The sequence below is a fragment of the Ascaphus truei genome, chromosome 10 (genome assembly GCF_040206685.1).
Source record: "Ascaphus truei isolate aAscTru1 chromosome 10, aAscTru1.hap1, whole genome shotgun sequence".
Lineage (NCBI taxonomy): Eukaryota > Metazoa > Chordata > Amphibia > Anura > Ascaphidae > Ascaphus > Ascaphus truei.
In genome coordinates, this window is record NC_134492.1 from 30,666,632 (window position 1) to 30,686,928 (window position 20,297).

General features: G+C 39.7%; 1 protein-coding gene across 6 annotated transcripts in view; it reads right to left on the reverse strand.

Moving 5' to 3' along the window:
• Nucleotides 1-20,297, reverse strand: part of ARHGAP29 (Rho GTPase activating protein 29) — an 88,946-nt gene that overhangs the window by 19,614 nt on the left and 49,035 nt on the right. For 4 of the 6 annotated variants that reach the window (XM_075616443.1, XM_075616441.1, XM_075616442.1 and 1 more), the window contains 6 exons: nucleotides 6,382-6,478; nucleotides 3,270-3,342; nucleotides 1,766-1,829; nucleotides 1,144-1,281; nucleotides 884-948; nucleotides 73-183 (listed from right to left, as the gene is read on the reverse strand). In XM_075616443.1, coding sequence (XP_075472558.1) covers nucleotides 73-183; nucleotides 884-948; nucleotides 1,144-1,281; nucleotides 1,766-1,829; nucleotides 3,270-3,342; nucleotides 6,382-6,478 — 548 coding nt within the window. Of the gene's footprint in view, nucleotides 1-72; nucleotides 184-883; nucleotides 949-1,143; nucleotides 1,282-1,765; nucleotides 1,830-3,269; nucleotides 3,343-6,377; nucleotides 6,479-15,422; nucleotides 15,442-20,297 lie in introns of those variants that run through there. The other 2 variants (XM_075616444.1, XM_075616445.1) reach the window with 2 other exon arrangements.

Consider the following 20,297-nt stretch of genomic DNA (forward strand, 5'->3'; position numbering starts at 1 on the left):
TATATATATATATATATATATACACACCCCAATACACCCTTCTTGTGTTTAAGAACACATGGTTAAGTTCACCTGCATGAATTTGTTGCTCTGAAGAGCGGTTATTGCTTGCAGACAAACTTGGCTGCTTTCAATGTCATTTTGAAAAGCCGCTGTGAATATTGACTGGAAGGGCATAAACTCCTAGAATGGAAGAAGTTCAATGAGCAATGCATTGCAGCCACTCTGGCACAGAAGTTACAAACATTACATTTAATATTGAAAGGGGATAGCAACAGTTTTTTTTATACATCACATTACAAAAAAGAAAAAAAAAATCTAGAAACATAAAAGGACAAAGAATAAAAAAAATAAAAAAAAAACAACAGGGAAACAACCACTTGACAAATATTAAATTGAACTGAAACGAATGGCGACTCAAGAAATGCCATTTATCATATTCTCTCCCACAACTTAAATAAAAGACTGAGCCTCTGAGCCACCTGTGCTGAAGCAGGGATATCCTGAAAACCTGACCTGTTGAGGGGGGGGGGGGGGGGAGGAGAGATGGGCTTAAGGACTGGAGTTAAGCACCCCCTGCCTTAAAGGTTAACATACCTCGGGCACTGTGAATTAATCATGGTAGTCGTGACAAGTTACAAACGTGACAAAATGAACATCCTCTGGTATAAACCACAATCTAAAAGCAAAAGGATCTTTTTCTACATGCCTTGTATTGCAGCGGCATTTTCAACAGGTGAAACGCAGAAAATAGTGTCATTTTGTAGCAGTAACAGTATTCTTTACCAGTTGTAAAATAAACGGCTACAACTTAAGCACATTTTTTTTTTTTAGTATGCTTCGGTTCTTTCATCACAGATTTGTAAGTAAAGTAATAACTTACCTGTGGAACAACTACGGTCTTTGCGGTTTCAGCCATTTTTGCAAGGTTTCTAGCTGCTTCCGCTTCTAAGAACAAAAGGTTCAATATAATACCATCAAATAAGGTAATACTGCTACTGAGTAAGAAGAAAACAGAACTACTGAACGGTTAGTCACTAAAACAGTTAGAAGTCACATTACTGACAGTCTGAAGCACATGCCTGACAACAGATTTAGTTCCATCGGGACAAAGCTCATTAGACGCCATACGCAGGCACTCACCCACACTAAGCCTTTTCTCTACCCAGGCCAGTATATCCTTGGTATATTTTGACCAAGCTTTAGCGTACAACAGAGCCGATTCAATTCCGCTGTCGTTCCGCAGAAGCATGTTATCGACCTCTTCCGCCCGAAGGTGCCCTTGAAACAAAAACGTGAGAAAAGGGAGTCGATTTTTTTTCAAATACCCCACACTGACCCTGTAGCAGTCAGCCAACTGTGAATGCTAAAGTAACACTGATCTTGAATTGTTCTTTAATGCTGGCTGACACTAAATAAGACTGACAGGGATTTTAGAAAGAAAGGGTCAGAGTTCCAAGCTACTAAGAAGTCTACCGTAAGACTATTATAAAATGCTTGTGTGACTTGTTGCATCTGTTTAACTGTACAGTTCTGTAAATTATTGTGTCATTAAACAGAGGTCAGAAAACGAATTTATATGCACTTAATTTGTTTTCAGATATCGAGATGTGCAATCAATTTAACATATGTATACCATGTACGGCTTCTTGAAGTACCAATATGATTAACCAATTCAGTGCCAAATGGATTGTACTGCACTGAAGTGCCAGAAAAGAATACATCATGCATGTAGCAAATCACATTTTCGCCGTTTTTTTTTTACCTTGAATCTCATCTCTCTCATGTATGGATCCTGCTGACTCTTCCACAGAGATGTTTTCAAATGACTTACATGTAATAGAGAAATGTAACATAATTGTGACGAATGTTCTGGCTATTAACTAAATCATGAAAACTAGAAAAAGCACACCCTTCTAGAAGCACTCAATGTATTATATTATATGGTTATTAATTTAAAATCAATTTTAATGATATTAAAGTAAAAAATTATACTAAATTACAATATAAATTATAATACTGTACAACCTAAAGTGTATCAAAGTGAGTAAATCACTGTGGTGACGAAACATATAAAAGAAGAAAAACGCTGTGTACATAAATGTCAAAAACGAAAAACCAAGGGATACCTAGATAATGAGTAAAGATACTCCTAATGATGAATAAGACCTAAATAGGTCTAACTAAATCAGAATGGTACTACAATGATGTCACACCATCATATAAGCCAAGAGTTATACATTCATATTATATGTCCAAAAAAAAACAAATATTTCTTGTGAATAGACCATTTATTTAAATGTAGTCATTCACCCTAAAATAAACCTGTTGGAAACGGGATATATTATATATACCCATCTTATATTTTGGGTTATCATAACAATAGTTTCCAACCCCTTGGGTTAGTGCGCTATATTATCCAACTTATTTGTGGTTGTTTTATTGTATTATCACCTTCACTTACAATTTGCGCTCCCTTATCTTTTGTTTTCTTGTTATCCGTAAATAATTTTGAACAGTGCTTTTTTGGGGGGTTTTGAACTGCAATTTTTCCAATATATTGTTCACATATGGATTCTTTTTGCACTTAATTTCACAGACTTTCACTGACTTGAGTCAATTATCACAGCTATAGGAGCACCCAATATTTTTTTTTTACAATAATCAAATCAATAAACTGCCTGAAATTTCAGATGGTCCTCCTAAATCCTGCCGCTTTTTAACCTTTACAGTGCCAGTGGTCCAGCGGCACCAAAGTGCAATCAGACCTTAAGGTTATGTCAACGCCCCATGATGCGACCAGTTGCTGGATGCCAGAACTGATGACCTCCTAGAAAACTAGCACGTTTCTATGATGTACCTGGAACATTACAAGTTTCTCTGTTGTGTCGGGGCCCATACATTGTACCAGGTACTATAGGGCGCTGTATAGATGAACCTTGCAATCAGTTTTGATTGACTGCCCTGTTACTAGTAATCAAGACGAGGGGTAGAAGCGTTTTTTAGCAGCATGAGATGTTCGAGATTCCTTTTCAAAGCCATTTATCCAAGTAATGAAGCTTGGGGTTGCCACTTTTCAGATGACCAATTGCAGAATTATTTATTTGGTAACATTACAAATTTGGCAGAAACCTTTTCTGACATACTGCTCTGTGTGTACTACAGCCATTTTTCCTTCTTCTAGGGATGAAGAAAATGTCAAACAAAAATAGACTCTGAAGCCGTAGTTCAGGTTATTTTCACAACTATAAACAAAGTAAAATACCTACCCGACTTCTACGAGATACATGAAGTCCCAATGACGACCCACTGTCTACATCTCCCATAAGGAAGTCTGAAACTCTGAAAAGGAAAAAATGGACAATAAATAATAATACTGACAACCAAGCAGATAACCTGGCTAAAAATGCTGGAAGGTGTTTCCCCATAACAGATTAAGTCGCAGTAGTTTTATGGTAGAATAAATAGCATGTTGATCTCAAATGCTACAGAATTCCAATTCAACACAAGTCACTTGCAATAAATTCTTCGGCAAATCACCTTCTCTTTATGGGCCTTGGTTTATAAACAACTTGATAACTGATTTTATTTTTGAAGTTACCATCAAGAAAATCCCAAAATATGCTGCCAAGATTCTACATCAAAGGCAAAAAGTCTGTAGTTGCAGTTTAGTTGTAAAACAACTTGGTATTGAAAAGCACCACAGAAAAACAAATTATTAATGCTTTCAAAGAACATGTTCCTTATTAAAAATTAAAACTGTTAGAAAGTTTTAAATGGTTTACGGCTTTCTTCAAAAGGCATTCTGAAGAATTCAAAAGGATCAACCCAGGATTTTTTTCTTTGTTATCCAATAATTGCTGTTTTGTATATGTATTATTGTTTTGATCATCTTTTGATAGTGGAATTAAATAGTCGGATAATTGATTTATTACACCTTAATTCCTAGAGTGTTAAAATTGCACCTGTTGACTCATGTGGTTACCCTGATGACGAGCTCTCGTACACTGAAACCGGTTGAACGGGATGTTTTTAATTGAAGAAAAAAAAAAGTATATTTTAACTATTTCATTTGCGTCACTATGAGCAGCATCTAAAGTACAATCTTTATGGATAATGGAAAAAAGTTCACAGGAGTTTTTTGTTTTTTTTAAATCTCAGAAGGCAATTGTATGACCTGCTGAAGACCAGGGAGGCTCCAGAATTGGAAGAGACATCTAATGGCAAGCTCTTCTGTATTCTTTCTATGGGGTACATGCATCAAGTGCCAATATGGGTTATCGCACAAGTTCCAGCGTTAACTTCCATTTAAGTAATTGGGAGGTAACACCGGAACGAGTGCGAAAGCCCATACCGGCAGTTGATGCATGTAGCCCAACTATTTAATCTTGTGATTTTTGTGGTTGGCTTCATAATGTATAATGTAACGAAAATGTATTCCAAGCTTTGGGTATTCATTTCTCTGCATTTTACAACATTGTGGACAATGTGCTGACTACTGTAAAGTATAGAATAAACATTGACTATTTTATACAATTAATGGTAAAGACAACGTATTGTTAGGATGTACTGACCCAAGGGTGCGCAGGATTTTTTTTTGGGGGGGGCGCGGGCGGTTGCAGAGGCCCCCGCGCTCTTCCCCAAGGCGTTTAAATTAAATGCCGAGGGACCGCGCTAGGCCCCTGCAACCTCAATTTACCGGGTTTCAGCCGGCTTCTGGTCACGTCGCCATGACAATGCGGCGTCGGGGTCATGTGACGTGACATGGCAACGCGCGTCAGATAAAGCTGCCGGGTCACGTGACCCTCGGCGTCATTTGATGACGTGTTACTCGAGGGGGGGGGGAGCGCGAGTGCAGGTACTGGGAGACAGGGGGGGCACAGCAAAAAAAAAAACCTTTGCGCACCCCTGTATTGACCTATCAGGATGGGAGTACAGACCTTTCTTCAAGTTTCTGTTTAATAATTTAAGAATTAATCTGTTTAAAATGTAGGGACTAGGAAACACAGTAATAAAACCAGTTCACAGTTTAAGGATGGTTGTCCTTCCAAACAACCTGCTGGCCTGGATGTAGTCATACTGATGTTCAGTCTTGTATGGAAGATTTCAGGACATTTTATAGAAAATTTAAAGCAGCAGTCCCGCAAAAAACTCTACATGGTCCCCCAATTCAGGATTGAAAATTGGGGCCCTCTGGAGCCGAATGAAGTTATTGTCAGCCGCAGGGACCACCTGGTACCCAAAATACCAACAGGTGAAGTTAGTGGTGGTCCTGCTGCCATTTTTTTTTCTCTCTGGGATCAAGAGCACCTGTAAATATTTTGGGAACAAGGGGCCACCCTGGATGAAAATGTTTACGAATTGTACTAATTTTATCCAGATGGGGAAAACCTAGATATAAGTTTGTGATCATTGGGCTATAGAGACGTTCAAAGCAGCCAATCCCATCTTCTATTGTGACTTCGTATTAAACAGCAATTTAAATATCCAGCAAGAACATGGGTAACGCCACTGGTATCTGGGGATCAGTGGGGTCCCCAGATCTGAAAATAACACTGTTCAACGCCAGATGACCCCACAGCTTAAATGGCGTAAAAAAAAACCCCCATGTAGAATTATGGAGGGACTGCGGCTTTAAATTGGGTATGCAAAAGAACTATACTTTTGTTTGCTCCAGTAAATCTAGCCAGGACTCTCAGAAATCAGTCAGTAACCTCCAAAAATCCAGCCCTCGGATTTGTACTGCATCACAAATAACGCACAAACCAAAAAAGCCGAGATCGTATCTGCTGAAGGTTCAAGGCCCATTACCACAACTCAAATACTCCAAAGGAATTTTAATTCACATTAAGGCCTCGTCCAAGGTGACGCTGAGCGGGGGCACATGCTCGTGCTGTCCGCGATGAAACACATACAGTAGTTGCAATGTGTGTGGTCAGCGTGAGCAAGCGCCTGAACAGCGCTTAGTTGCTTGCCGAAGCAAGCAAATTTGATTATGCCGCTCGCTGGCATGTCACGTGAGCGGTTCACCCAATGAGGGCGAACCAGCTCCGTGATGTCATGGCTGCGTTCCTCACACAAACATGAATATTTTCAGAATGACCCATTTACTGCGCACTATAATTTGACTTTTAAGAAACCCGAAGTGAACATCTCATTGAGCTAGAAAAGATCAAGGCTTTAGCCAGTTCTGCTGATTATTTTTTAAATGGCACCTTCTCCCTTTTATTTCAAACCTCAAAAAATGAACTATCGCTTATAATGCAGTGTCAGGATATGGTGTTAAATCTCAACCACTTCTTTTAGCTACATCTGTTTTCTGCATGTTTTTTTTTTTTTGGGGGGGGTGGGGGGGTTTAAATCTCTCTCACACTTACTTACACGTTACCGAAGGTAAAGGCTAAAGTGTCAACGGATGAAAAGATTTCACTGAAATGTTCTCTTCTATTCTCCTCATTAATGTTTTTGAAGTTCACAGCTAGAAAAGAATAAGACAAAAAAATAATAATTAGATTTGGCCGATCATGTACAGAAAACGAGATGGATAAAGATGCATGAAAGGAGGCGGAACTGGCCAATGCGTCGAGAGCACAGGTTATCCGCCAAGTTATTTGCAAAATTTTTTAGATTTTCACCTTTTATGGATTTTCTCAAAGAAAAAAAGCCTAATTTCCCAGAAGCAGATCTTAAAGAAGCAATCCACGCAATATCCTACAAGTATTTTTTTTTAAAATAAATCAGTTCTGTACTATTAAATAATGTTTTTTTTTATTCAAGTCTTAATGCCATTTTATATGAGTTTTAATACACTGAGCATGCTTTCATTTCTATAGCAGGTTTTGGCCCACCTCCCCAGAAGTGCAAGATATTTGCAACACTTTCTTGTACTGTATGTGATAATTTGTTGCCAATGATCCCAGCCTTTTGAGCTGCAAACTAACAATAGATAATGTTACCTTCGTAATATAACAAAAGACAGAAATGCCCAATGTTACATCCAATGTGACAAAAAATATTAGTTCAATACTTCAATGGGTTTAACTAAATAACCTTTACTCGTGAAAATATCAGCATTGAAGTATTGTAACAATATATTTTTGGTCACATTGGATGTAGCATTGGTCATTTCTGTCTTTTGTTGTACACTTTTGGCCACGATCAGTAGCACACTCCTTTGATGTTTTTTTTTCGTTTTGGGGTTACTCGAGTTTGCTGGGATTGGGTGTACCATAGTAATATAAGAATACATTGAAGCTGCTGAGTTACACTGACTGAAGACTTGATTGAAACGGAAAGGCAGCCATTAAGTGAAACCTGGAAAGCAGGATCTTTGCTGATCGATTACAGGAGAACAAATCGATTAGCAGTGTAGGTAATTAGTTTTCAATAAACGGTAATCAAAGGCTGCATACATTGAACAAAATCTCTATCGATATTTTTTTTTTTTTTTTTTCATTTTTGATTGGATTGCCCCTTAAAAAAAAAATGAAATGCTTTACTGGTTCATTAACAAGCAGAACAGAGAATATATATATAGAACGAGGGAACTCTATGTGGATAGGTGAGGAGAGGGTGGCTTCTTTGACACATGCAATTGGAGCAAACAACTGTAACAATACGTTAAATTAGCAGGTCCCTAGAAAATCAGTGGGACATTTTATTGCCAATAAAAATACCACTTGTGAGCACATTCGCACAGCTCTGCTTTTCCCCATTATCTCTTCGCATACAGTGCTTCCACTGCAGCCAGGGATTCTGGGAAATGACATGTAAATGAGCACACAGTGTCACCTTTTGCTTCTTATACATTTTAACATGGACCCCTATAAGCATTTACCTGCCGTATTACACAACTTTTCAGCACAGCTACAGCATTTATTGCGCATAAACAATTCCAAGTAGTCTCGTAAAAGTAATGATTCCCTTTAAAACCAACTCACAATTGTTCAGGGTATCAATGCTCCAGTAAAATGATACTGCGCAACCCCTTTATCTTGATATTTTTATAGGACGGCTCGTTATAAAACAAACATGAAAAGAAATAAGTGAAAAGCTCACTGTGAATTTTTTTTCTAGAGTTTTCGTTTAGGATATTAGTTTGTTAAACATCTCTCCCCCTACCCCCCCCCCCCCCTCTTCAGCTATGTTGCAATAGTCCAGGGGCACTCAACTGCTGTCCTCAAGCAACCAATCCCCCAAAAGGTCAGGTTTGCAAGATATCCCTGCTTCAGCACAGGTGCTTCAGTGGCTGTCTTTCGACTGATTGAGCCACCTGTGCTGAAGTTGGGTTATCCTGAAGTCCTGACCTGTTGGGGGGGGGGGGGAGGGGGGAGGGGAAGGGGCTTGAGGACTGGTATTGAGCAGCCCTGTAATAGAGGGGGGGGGTTTTAATGGATTGATCTTTCCTACCCCCCCAAAACTCCTCAACCCAGCAAAATTGGTAATTTCTAATTGCAAATCTCTAGCACAAAACATTTGTCAGCCTTGTGATAGTCATGGTTATTACCTCATTAAAGCTCCGTGTGTCATATGAATGAATGTGAGGTCACTGAATCAAATAAAAATCATGTCATGTCACACACTGTTACTGGCAAGATGTATCACTTTTTGCTTAGGCCACCACCCATTAAAGGATTGGACGCTCATGAGTGGATTAAAGCAATCTCCAACATTGAAAAGTGAAATATTCAACGTCTCAACCAACATATAAATACAGTAAAAGCTATTTGTTTATGGTAAACTCAAATGTAATTGCTTCCATGCCAGAGGACTGCAGAGCCATATGATGCAACCCCCCCCCCCCCACAACAAATTAGTTAATAGCCTGTTTACAGGCCTGTTAACGGCAATGAAAATAGTTAGGAGATACTCAGTATTTTCATTAACGGGCACACAAACAGTTAATTTGAATTGCAAGTGTACATAAAAAATACTAAATTGTTTTTATGGCAGGTCAAGACCTAGCCGGGTTTTTATGTTTGTCCAGAAGTTGAGGTTATCAGAGAAGGCACTCTCTGAGATGACGGGGGAAATTTAAATATGGCGTCACAACTTCTGACAGCAGAATTAAATAAAGAAACCTAATGAATCTTGAAAGACATTTGGTGAGATTCTTAGTAAAGGAACCAAAGTGAATCTTCATATCTTTGGTGGTGGAAGCGAGTAAAGATATATATTGTGAAGGATTGAGGGTAGATATTACTCATATGAGGGACCCTGTGGAGGTGAAAAGTGGATCCCCCTAGATAATGGTGTGTATTAACCCTCATCACATACAAGTCAGGTGCTCACAGGCGTGCCGTTCGTGACACCTGTTAATCAAGTTACGGATGTAAAATAAAGCCTTTGGGTATCATGTGAAGGACATGCTTTCAACCGGGCTTCTAAACCTTCAAGACTGGCTCATGCCATGATACAGGACTGTAGGTTGTTTGCCATCCCACTGAACATGCATCACTAACACATGCTACTTTGTGAAGGCTACTTTTTAATGCAGCAGTCTCCCTGTTTTATAAATGACCAAAGGTCAGACACCAAGAACCTTGAAAATACAGAGGCAGGCAGATGGCATCCCACCACTCCCACTACTACAAATATTTTCTCTTCGGTAGCTCTGTTTGCAGTCTATGGCTGCGTTTATAGTACTGCCTACAGCGCCGGCGACGGACGCAAAGAAACGTAATGTTGTCTGTAGCGACCGCCCATAGTGGGCGCAATGACGACAGCGACGTGTGATGTCACAGTGACCAAAATATCTGCAGTCAAAAAAATTTGAGATTTAAAGACAGCCGCACCACATGACAGCCAATCACATAGCCCTTTGCCGCCAGCGACATCCACTTTTGCTACAGCGACATCACGGGTAGCCTCGCCAGTACTATAAACGCAGCCTAGAGCAAGTCAACACTAAAGATATGTATTTACAAATACTGCTTAGAAACCGGAGCCTGGGATCCATGTTTGGGATGTGCTCCTTCAGTATATATCACCTATTCTGACTTAAGTGAACACTAGCCAAGCGGCAACCATGATGCTTCATCACCACAGGATATGGTAGAAGCAACATTGGTACGAAGGTTCTAGCTTGTCTAGTGGGAAGGCCTCCGTTTGCGACATACGCTTTCAGGTGCAGCTCAACAACAAAGCCTAGGAGTGTGCATTAACAAATTAACTTTCAGTGAAAAATTTCACCGTTAAAGAAATTAGGAAAAGAATTCCCAAAACCCTCCAAAGCATTTGGATAAATGTTAGAAATCGTGTCTTTCGTCTACATTTCATACCACTATGTATTTATTCTATTATTTTGTATGTTTCTGTGCTCCCTTTCATACAGAGTTTTTCATCTACATTGAATCCATTAAAAAACATCACTATTATAAACTCACTTTGGTCGTAGCAGGACTGGACTTTGAATGTGTTGCGGGTTTCTTGCAACTAAATGGTTAAGTACGTTACCGCAGCGATTCACTGCTCCGCTCACACCCAGTGCAGCGCTCACACACAGTGCAGCGCTCACTCAGAGCTACATGAAAACAAAGTATTCTTTTCTTTCCTGTGCTCACATCTGGTTTAGTGTATCCATTGTATTCATACTTTGCATGCATCAGGGTGGTGCTCAAATAACCTTATAATAAACAAGACCGATGCACTTAAAAATACTTTCAAAGAATGGTGGGAGTGGTAAATAAAGTGGATGTTTGAAAAGCTTTAAACGTGTTTTTCTTTCCACCTTGCAAATACAATACCACAATGCACAGTTTGGGCAATTTGCTTTCTGATTTATTGTCAAATGTATTACCTATCACCGCTGTGCAGCAGGGCTTACTGGAGTTACAGGTTGCTTGATCATTGAAAACGTTTAGTAGAGCTGAAAATTTGGCAATGAAAGTTCTGCAGGAGGAATGATGGCAAGATTCCCGATATTAAATCATATATATTATTTTTTTGAATAATTCAGGCACACGCAGGACTTTAGATGCAAGTGAAATAAGACTATCTGCAGGTAAACACTTAGAAATCTTTCTGGAGATAAGTGGAACAGACTGAGGTGCAATAAATACCCCCCTGTGAACTCCCTCAAACACTAGAGAAAAAAAACCGCGCCAGATTCAGTGCAATCCTGCAGCTGTCTAGTTGCTAAGCAACCCAAAAACACCCCGGAAGTGTACACCGAGTTACATTACCAAAAAAAAAGTAATGCAATACAGTATCATAATTGTGCCAACACTACATACCAAATACAACAAATAAAAGCGTTTCGACTACAACATTTTATAACATAAATATCCACTATAAAGGAACAGCAATAATGAGAAGTGAATGCATTAGCAAAATTATTTATGGTAGCGCAGAACAGAAGGCTCTGGAACAGTGTTTTTCAACCACGGTTCAAAGGAACCCTTAGGTTCCCCGGGCCTGCCTATAGGATTCCCTGCAACGTTCTGGTCATTTGAAAATTGCATCAAATACAGAAGAATTTTAAATGCATCTGATCAAAGAGTTGCTATTAGAGAGGGTTGGGGGTTCCTCAGAATTTCACTTGGTGTTCCTTAACCAAAAAAAGTTGGAAACCAACGCTCTGGAACATAATGTAACTATAAATACACAAAGCTGAGCAGAAATCAAAATTGAGAGCTATGAAATATTTAAGAAGCACCACTGTACCAAAAGAATACTTTGATGGGATAATTTGACTTCAGTACTGTATATACCTTTTTATTGCGATATTGGAGTAGACAATTTTCTGGTATCACTACAGATATTCTGCTAAATTATAAATTAAGAGCATTCTTAGTGAGCTACAAATCATGAACTGCAGTGTGTAATTGATACCAGAAGCACAGTATTTTCTGGGTATAGGCAAGAGCCGCACCCATCGTGGTTGATAAATCACAGCAAGAGCCAAGTGTGAACGGTTAACACGGAGAATCAGACATGCACAAAAGCGCAGCTACGGTAAGACCATGGCAGGTGAGCTATTAGGCAAAAGAGCTACTGCCTATTCACCGTTGGAACTACTTCAAATGATCAAACCACAGGACACATGTATGGCATTACAAATAATACACTTAAGTGTCAGGGCTATTACGTACTCAACCATATGAACAGCGAATATGTGTAAGTGAAAGTATTGGTATGTTCAGGATATATACACAGCAAGTAGAGGGGTATACACGTCATCCCTTAATGAAGTAACTGCGCGTTATGAAATGCGTCGGACGGACTTTCTTCCCTCGAGAGGATCCATAGCCTGACTGCACTGCGGAAGCAAGCATCACAGCCACTGGAGCTCCTGCCTTCAGCACCGCTGTCAATACTAGAGACGGATGTGGCGCATAATAGGAGGCTGGGCATACGGTAACCAAGAGAACTTATTCAGAGAAGCTATTTCTACCTAAATTGTGAATACAATTCTACTGTGATACAAAAAATGGTACTAATAAAGATATGCCACACGATGAGGTGGCTGCTTGCTGCACCTCCTTTCAAGGTGTGTGTGTGTGTGGTGTGTGGTGTGGTGTGGTGTGTGGTGTGTGGTGTGGTGTGTGTGGTGTTTACTATACATATATATATATACATATACATAAATTAGTGTGTGTATATACACACACAAACACTGAAAGGCGGTGCAACAAGCAGCCACCTCATCGTGTGGTATATCTTTATATATACAGCACTCAAGATGTCAGCGCCTGAGGTACATGACAAAACTATGTAAGTTAAAAAAAAAAAAAGATCACTCTTGGATTTGCAAAAACATTATACAAACGTATTGTGCCAAGAGGAGGAGGAGGAGGAGGAGGAGGTGGTGGAGGAGGAGGAGGAGGGTTGGAATAAGTTTGTATTACGTTTTGCAAATCTAAGAGTGATTACTTTTCCCCCCCACACACTTTATTAGACACACACTAGATTTATTTATTACAAACATCGATATAGCGTCCATCTAGGGTGCTGTTCTTTAGTTGGTACAGACACAAGGAGCAGACACCGGGAATTGAACCAGGTTCCCCTGCTTCAGGGCGAGACTCCCTTACTCACTCCGGGGTGCTTTACTCACTGAGCTGCTCCTTCTCTAGATGTTCTGCTTTGGAATGACTATTTCCATCAAGTCGCCAAAGATTAATTTATCAATTGGTTTCCGATTTGCTTGCAGAAGACACCCGATTCTAATAATCTGTTGGACATCTTAAATATTTACACAATTTGTTTCACTGATCAAAAGTTGTAATATGTATAGTTAGAAGGAATCTCACATTTCTTAATATAGCCATCCCCTTTTTTACACACCTTGTTCAGTCTACAGTAAATTTGATTATATGATGCACATATTTTCTATATACAAGTTAGCTTGCACTAAACTTATTTTATTTAGATATATTTACATAAACATATATACACTCATGCATGCCCAGTATGTGTGCACACACACACACACACACACACACATACACGTCTGTAATACTGTATTAATTTATGCCACAACACTTTATTCTCACAAAGAACCCTTAAGCAGTGAAGGGTTAATGACACCATCCCTGATAAGTGTTGATTAAATGGATTTACCTCTGAGCCATTTGATGTCAAACATGCTCCTCAGGAGTTGAACCCAAGTGTGCAAGTCTATTTTTATAAAATCACCCCAGAGCGTCATTATTTTGACTTGTGCTTTACTGTAGATAAAATACTGTATGAACAATACAGCTGGTCATTCATTGCCATGGATCCTTTACTAATGTGTTAAGTTCTTCATTCTATAATGTGGACTCGACAGGAAATCGATGCTTTGCAAACAAGCAAAACGTTGAAACACACAATAGTCAGGGTGTTTTTTTAGGTTACTTCCATTGAGACATATTTTTCAAGAGGAAGTTGAAAGGAGCAGGTCAACAAAAAAAAAGTTTGAAACAACTTATGAGTCAGAAAGATTTAATCCTCCTTAAACAATCTTATTTTTTTGTCTTATAGATTTATTTTTCACATCATCCAAGCATATGTATGAGCTTCCTATTATTTGTTTGACGAATAGCTTCATAATTACTTTGCAGACGAGAGCAAAGCATGGAGCTTTGCAGACCGAGTCTCACCACGAAAAGACGTTACATAAAGATCGTAAGAACCACCACAAAACATTTTCCATAGAAATGTTAATTAAAAAAAGTATTCAAAAATACTGTACTTTGTTTTTTTTTTTGTTTTGTTTGTCAACCGGCTACATTTAACCTAGTAAACATGCCACGGTCATTAGTTTACTTTCATCCTAGGAGGAGCTGCCCTGCAACATCTGCACAGAGGGCCCTGAATGGATAATATACACTGTTTTAGTTTCCCCCTTTTTAAATATTTCTTTAAATCTCAATTTTAAATGATTACAATGAGTAAAGGTTTGCAAAATAAAGTCAAGTGGGTTTTCTAATATGAGGACATACAAACAGCTTAAACTCTTTAATACGTGTTCAGCACCCACACAACATGGAATGGGCCATTTGGTCATGGCCTATGCGCCGCTGGAATCTGCGCCACCGTCACTTACAAGGTAAGTTTAATTATTGGTTAGGGTAGGGGGTTAATTTAAGGTGTTTTAGTGGTTAGGGTAGAGGGTTAATTTAAGGGTTTTAACGGGTAGCGGGTTAATTTAAGGGTTTTAGCGGTTGGGATAGGGGTTTCAGAGTAAGAGCTTAGGGTAGGGAATTTAGGGTAAGGCACATACCATAGCGGCGAAGTGGCTGGCGGCAGCGGGGTGAGTCACGGCGAAGCGCTGGCAGCCAATTGCCGCAACCAAAATGTCCTAGGCTGCACAAAAAATACCCTCCGACAGCCCTATAACAAGCCCTTGTAGTCTTTTTGGTTCTGGTTCAAACAGAGCAATGTGATTGTATCAGAGAACCATGAACACCGGTAACAGGAACCAATTTCTATCCAGGTCCCCACAGAGCCTTTTGTGAAGGGTGTAATCGGCATTTTGCTTTACATGATTCATAAAGCGTGAGTTATACACAGAAATCCTTGTAGGTTAGAATATCTTAACAGACCAACATTCATTTCTCCAGTAGCTGTACATAAGTTCAGGGTCCCACAAGTTTGAGGCTGTCAAATGAAAACCATCTTTATCTGCCTAATTTAGAAGCTAAAGCAACAGTTTGAGCCCAAATTCGTATTCAATTCGGATTTCAAGCGAAAGAGGATATTGTGAAACACCAATGCATAAATACAGCCTAAATTTAGCCAGATTACACACTACATTCAACAAAACTTCTAGAAAATAAAGCTACACATGGAAAATAACCAGGGATTACTGTGAAAACAGGCGAAAGCACAACATTTTAGACACCGAGGAGCCTGTAATAAGATAGAACTTTAGATAACTTTGTTACCAAGCTTAAGACATCAAAATATACAAAAAATATATTTCTACTGTTACTTACCAAAACAAAGCCCCTACATGTTACCAAAAAGCTTTACTAGTCAGTTGTAGTAGCTGTAGTGGAACTTGCTTGGTTGCCAGGTAGAAAAAAAAAATCTCATTGGTTCAATATTAACGATTCCCAAGCTGTTTGAACAATTGGCTTCAGATCCAATATCTCTTTTTAAAAAAAATTATTTAAAATTATTGGAAAAAATCACCTCCCCAAAATTCTCAATAATGTCAGTAACCTCCATCTAAAGAATAGAATTGTTAAGCTATAATCTTCCTCTGAAACATGAAGAGTTTGTCTGCACTGAAGAGTTTTCCTGTCGCAGGAAGGCTGTGTCGTCACAGTTGTGTTAGGCCTTTGAACTGCTACGTCTCGGGAACAAACATTTACTATTGGAACGAGCCCTAATAGAGGGTTCCAAAAATAAAACCTGCAGGCAGCAGAGACAATAAGTTCTTCCTTTTCAAGTGATGTAGAAATGCAAGCAAGATGGCTGAATACAGTGTGGGACGTTCATTTATGGTATTGTACTGATGCAGTGCTTTACTTTAAAAAGGCACACACACTCTTTCCCCAGGACATCCTGACTGTACACAATGACTACATTCAACAATGGATACAGGATTCCCATTCAAAATCTGAAAAGGTTGCATGCGGTCTGTATCAATCATTTCCTAACATGAGCACTGATTAAGTGTAGTAAATACATTTAAAAAAAGTATTCAGTTCAAAAAATACCTTCTGCTGTTCTACCAAACTTCCAGTACTGGAACTGGAGAAGGAGCACATTTACAATTGTAGCAAAAGTAAACAATTTTTTTTTCAAAATATGCATACTGAATATATTTTTTTTCCCACTGTTTTGGTACTGTAACCAAATTGTATTTTTTTTAAATTAGTTTGCTGTCAGAGCAGAATGTTACCCAATCCTTGGTGATGCGTTAGGCCGAGTCCCCGCTGGCACTGAGCGGGCAGCGCTTGTGGCGGTTACTTACATATATAGATACATGCAAGTCCCCGCTCACACGGTGTGCGCGGGCACACACGCTCGCCCGCGCTCAGGTAAACAAAAAAAACTATACTTACCCGCGCGCTCAACAACCCGCAATGCCCTCCCCCGCGCGTACAACAGGACTCCCGGCGCTCATGCTTGGAGCTCATGCCAGCGGGGACTCAGCCTTACAGGTTTCTGGCAGTGCAGAGTTTAACAAGGGCAGTTGTCACTAAATATATTTTCAGTGAGAAAACCCGCCTCAATCATTTTTTCCTTTCATGAATAACAAAACCCACAAAATCCATACATTAAATAAAAAAAAAAAAACTTAAGTTATATAAAGAGATATTTCCCAGTAAAGATCATAGCTGCAGTTGTAAGAAGTGAAGAAAAAAGTAATTGAACAAGAGTAATTGGCTTCACATTATTAAAACCATACGTGTTACAAAAGCAATTTCAAGACAAAGCAAGTGTTGCTTTCAAAACACTCTATTGAAGAATATATCAAAGTTGTTTAAAAATCTAGGATAACCAATGTCACTTAAATTCTTCAGAGCTGGCGTATACAATGTACAGCAACTACTTTTAAACCAGCGCTATTATGTGATTACAAAGTATAACAAAGCCACTTACGTCTTCACATACTATGAATATGCTCTCATTCGGTGACTGAGTATATTCTGACATGCAAGCATATGTGACCTTATCTTTATTTCAAGAACATTATACAAACAATTTGTGTTACATGCACACAATGGTGTCAAGTCAAGAGCTACCAACACGTTCCTCAGTCCTTGGATAGGGGCCAAAAATGGAATGTCACTTATGCAGCCTGAGTCTCCATGCAAATACAACCTGACAAGGCCAAGCTTTATGCAGCCAAGTTACTAGCTATTTTAAGTATGTCCAATTTCTAAAACAACCACAGAATTGTATGACAGTTCTGTTGTAGATAATCAACAACCTGTTGAGTAAGTGCTAGCAAAACATTGATAGTAAGTTAGGTACTGGCGCCAGTCTGAGAAAGCAGCAAACAGTATTGTTTTGACACAAGTGCAGCAGATCATTTCTACTGTAATGTGGAGACACTGGGTGACGATAATCCTTGTAACCTTCGCACAATTTGTTTGGTACACACATCAATATTCCTTGTGCGGGCACTGATGTTGGTGCATGACCACGTCGGGTTGGATTTCGGCCAAACAAGCAGTTTGTGAGATTCAGCCGTCAGTCTCATACCCGATTCTCATGGGGATTAGGAGAAGGGTAACTGCTGAATAGGGTAGGTGGTGCCAACTTCCTCTCAGCCAACGTAACCACTCTTCTTTCTCTGCACTCCATCCCACCTTTTAGATACATGGGTGCCCATGGGTGCCCAGACTGCATCTTCCGTCAGCAGGGAGACTGGATCTCCTGCAGCCTAGCCCCAGCACCTGCAGAGAGCAGGTTATCCACACCTGCACAACTCCCCCTGTACATGTGGAAAGAGCAAGTGTCTTGCAGCCTGGCCTCTGGCACGATCCATGAGTGGATAGCAAGTTTCCCAAGCCTGCCTCCCGGCCCACTGTACCTGGGGAGAGTGTTTCCAGCAGCTCCCTCTGTATTCTTATTTGTAAAAACGCCAACATACAAATAAGCACAAACGAGCAAAACAGATACAAAAAAAGGTAATGAGGACCCTGCTCATGAGAGCTTACAATCTAGAAGGAATAAGTGGCAATGTTTAAACAAAAGGTAAAATTGGCTGCTCATTGTGAGATTGCGTATAGTTCAGACGCACAACTAATCCCAATGAGATTTGGGGTGGTGGATGTTGAGGGGTGTTAGCGTGGAGGATTTGTCCAATCGTACAGCGAGTCCCAATAGGGTTGGGGATGGGGTTGGATGTTAGGGATATGCAAGATAGAAATACCTTGAAAAAGTGAGATTTCAGTGAGTTTTTAAATGTAGGGAGTGTGGGAGGAGGGTCTGATGGTGCGTGGTAGGGAATTCCAGAGAGGGTGTAGTACGTACGGTAGAAGTCTTGTAGATGGGAGTGAGTAGAAAGGGTAGAGATTGGACGGAGGAAAGGTTGTAGAGATGTGTAGAGATGTAAAATTGTAGGGGTCTAGAGCATGTTGGTTTCTGTATGTGTGTGGAAGTAGGTGTGGAGGGTTCAGAGGGTTCAGAGGGTTGGGTGAGGCTGAAAGTTAGGTGAAGGTAATAAGAGACATGGTAGCGAGTGTTTGAGTCAGCGACTGAGAAGAAACAGGAGAAAACCAGGACAAGGCAGTGTCCATTGCAGTGAGTAGGCGAGGTAGTCCACTGGTAAAGACCAAAGGAGGTGGTTAAGGAAAGAAAGCAGGCGGCTGCGGTGGTTTTGTCAATAGGTATAAAAAAAAAAAAAAGGAACAGGGAATTTGTAGAGAGCAGGTCTACCATGTCCCTAGTCCCCTGCACTTGTTAAGGGAGCAAATCTCTGGTAGTCCCTGAACCCGTGGAATGAAAGTCTCCCACATCTCCCCTGGCTTCTCCTTATGTCTGCGTACACAACACCCTCCTCATGGTCCATTCCATTCAGAATTTGCCATGTTGCACATAGGCAGTATAGAATTATGTATGCAAGCGTGTCATCAGCCTTTGTCTGTCCACTGCTAGATGAATCATGTTTAAGGTACTGTGGTTGCAAGCCTCATCTCCATTTTGCTCCCAAAATGTGTCCTTTTTCATCATCCCATTTTACTTTTGATATCCTTTGGAATCCAGTAAAGTATTATCTTTGTCCAACGATCTCATGCGATATGGCTGGCCAACTGCAATTTTAATTCCTTCACCCTTGTGATGTCAGAGAATTAATAGGTTCCAAAGCCAACAAGTCTGTCTCTTGTCTAACACGTAGCATACATCTCTCCATACGTCTTTGAGTTCTGAATTATCTTCATTTTCAGGGTACAAGTTTCACATTCATATGTGGGCACTAACAGAATACACTGGTCAAACAATTTCCTCTTAAGGCACAGTGTAAGGTTTGCTTGAGAGACTGGCTTCTTTCATACAAATGTTTTCCAACCCATCTTCATCCGCCTATACATTCCATTTGGAAGATTCCCATCCATTGTTCTTTGCTGGCCAAGGTGGACAGTCGTCAACTTCTTTCCATTCCATTTATTTTAACCATTGTAGAGTTAACACATTTGTCAAACAATGTATATTGTTCAAGCTTTCATAGTATGATTGCACCTACAGGCACAAATGCCACTAGTCATCTTACTCAACACCAATAGCCACATTCTCACTGCTTTGAGGCAGCGAGATAACGATGAGGGAAGAGATATGCAATATAACATCCCAAATTGTAGTTTACTTACCAAGCTTAATGGTTTGAGCAGCTAAAAAAAACAAAATAGAGGGAACAAGGCTGAGTGATCACCAGTATTTCTGAATAAAAAAAATATATACTTCTATATTTCCAGTTAAAGGAGCAGTTGATTTCAAGAACTGAAAGAAGAACAATTTGTGAGATAATGATTCCCATTGGGCGGACAAAAATGTGATTATATCGAATGATCTCCTAGGAACCAGCCGAGCGCTGCACACATTGTGCAGCAGGCCTTATTGCAGCAAAAGGTTTAAACAAACATAAGGTCAAAAATGAGATAAAAGCAGATTATGGAACTCATGACAAACTTTTAGTCATATTTTATGCATACTTTCCTATCCTTTACAACGAATGCTCCTGACTAGACTGTTTTATACAAAATAAGAGGGTTTTATTAGAAGGCTGATTTTTACATTGGCCAAGTGGGGAAAAAAAAAAAAGGAAAATTAATATACAGAATATATACATATAACCTTGATTGGACCAACACTAGTTTACTGTGTACAAGTAATTGGTGCATCGGTGTAATTGG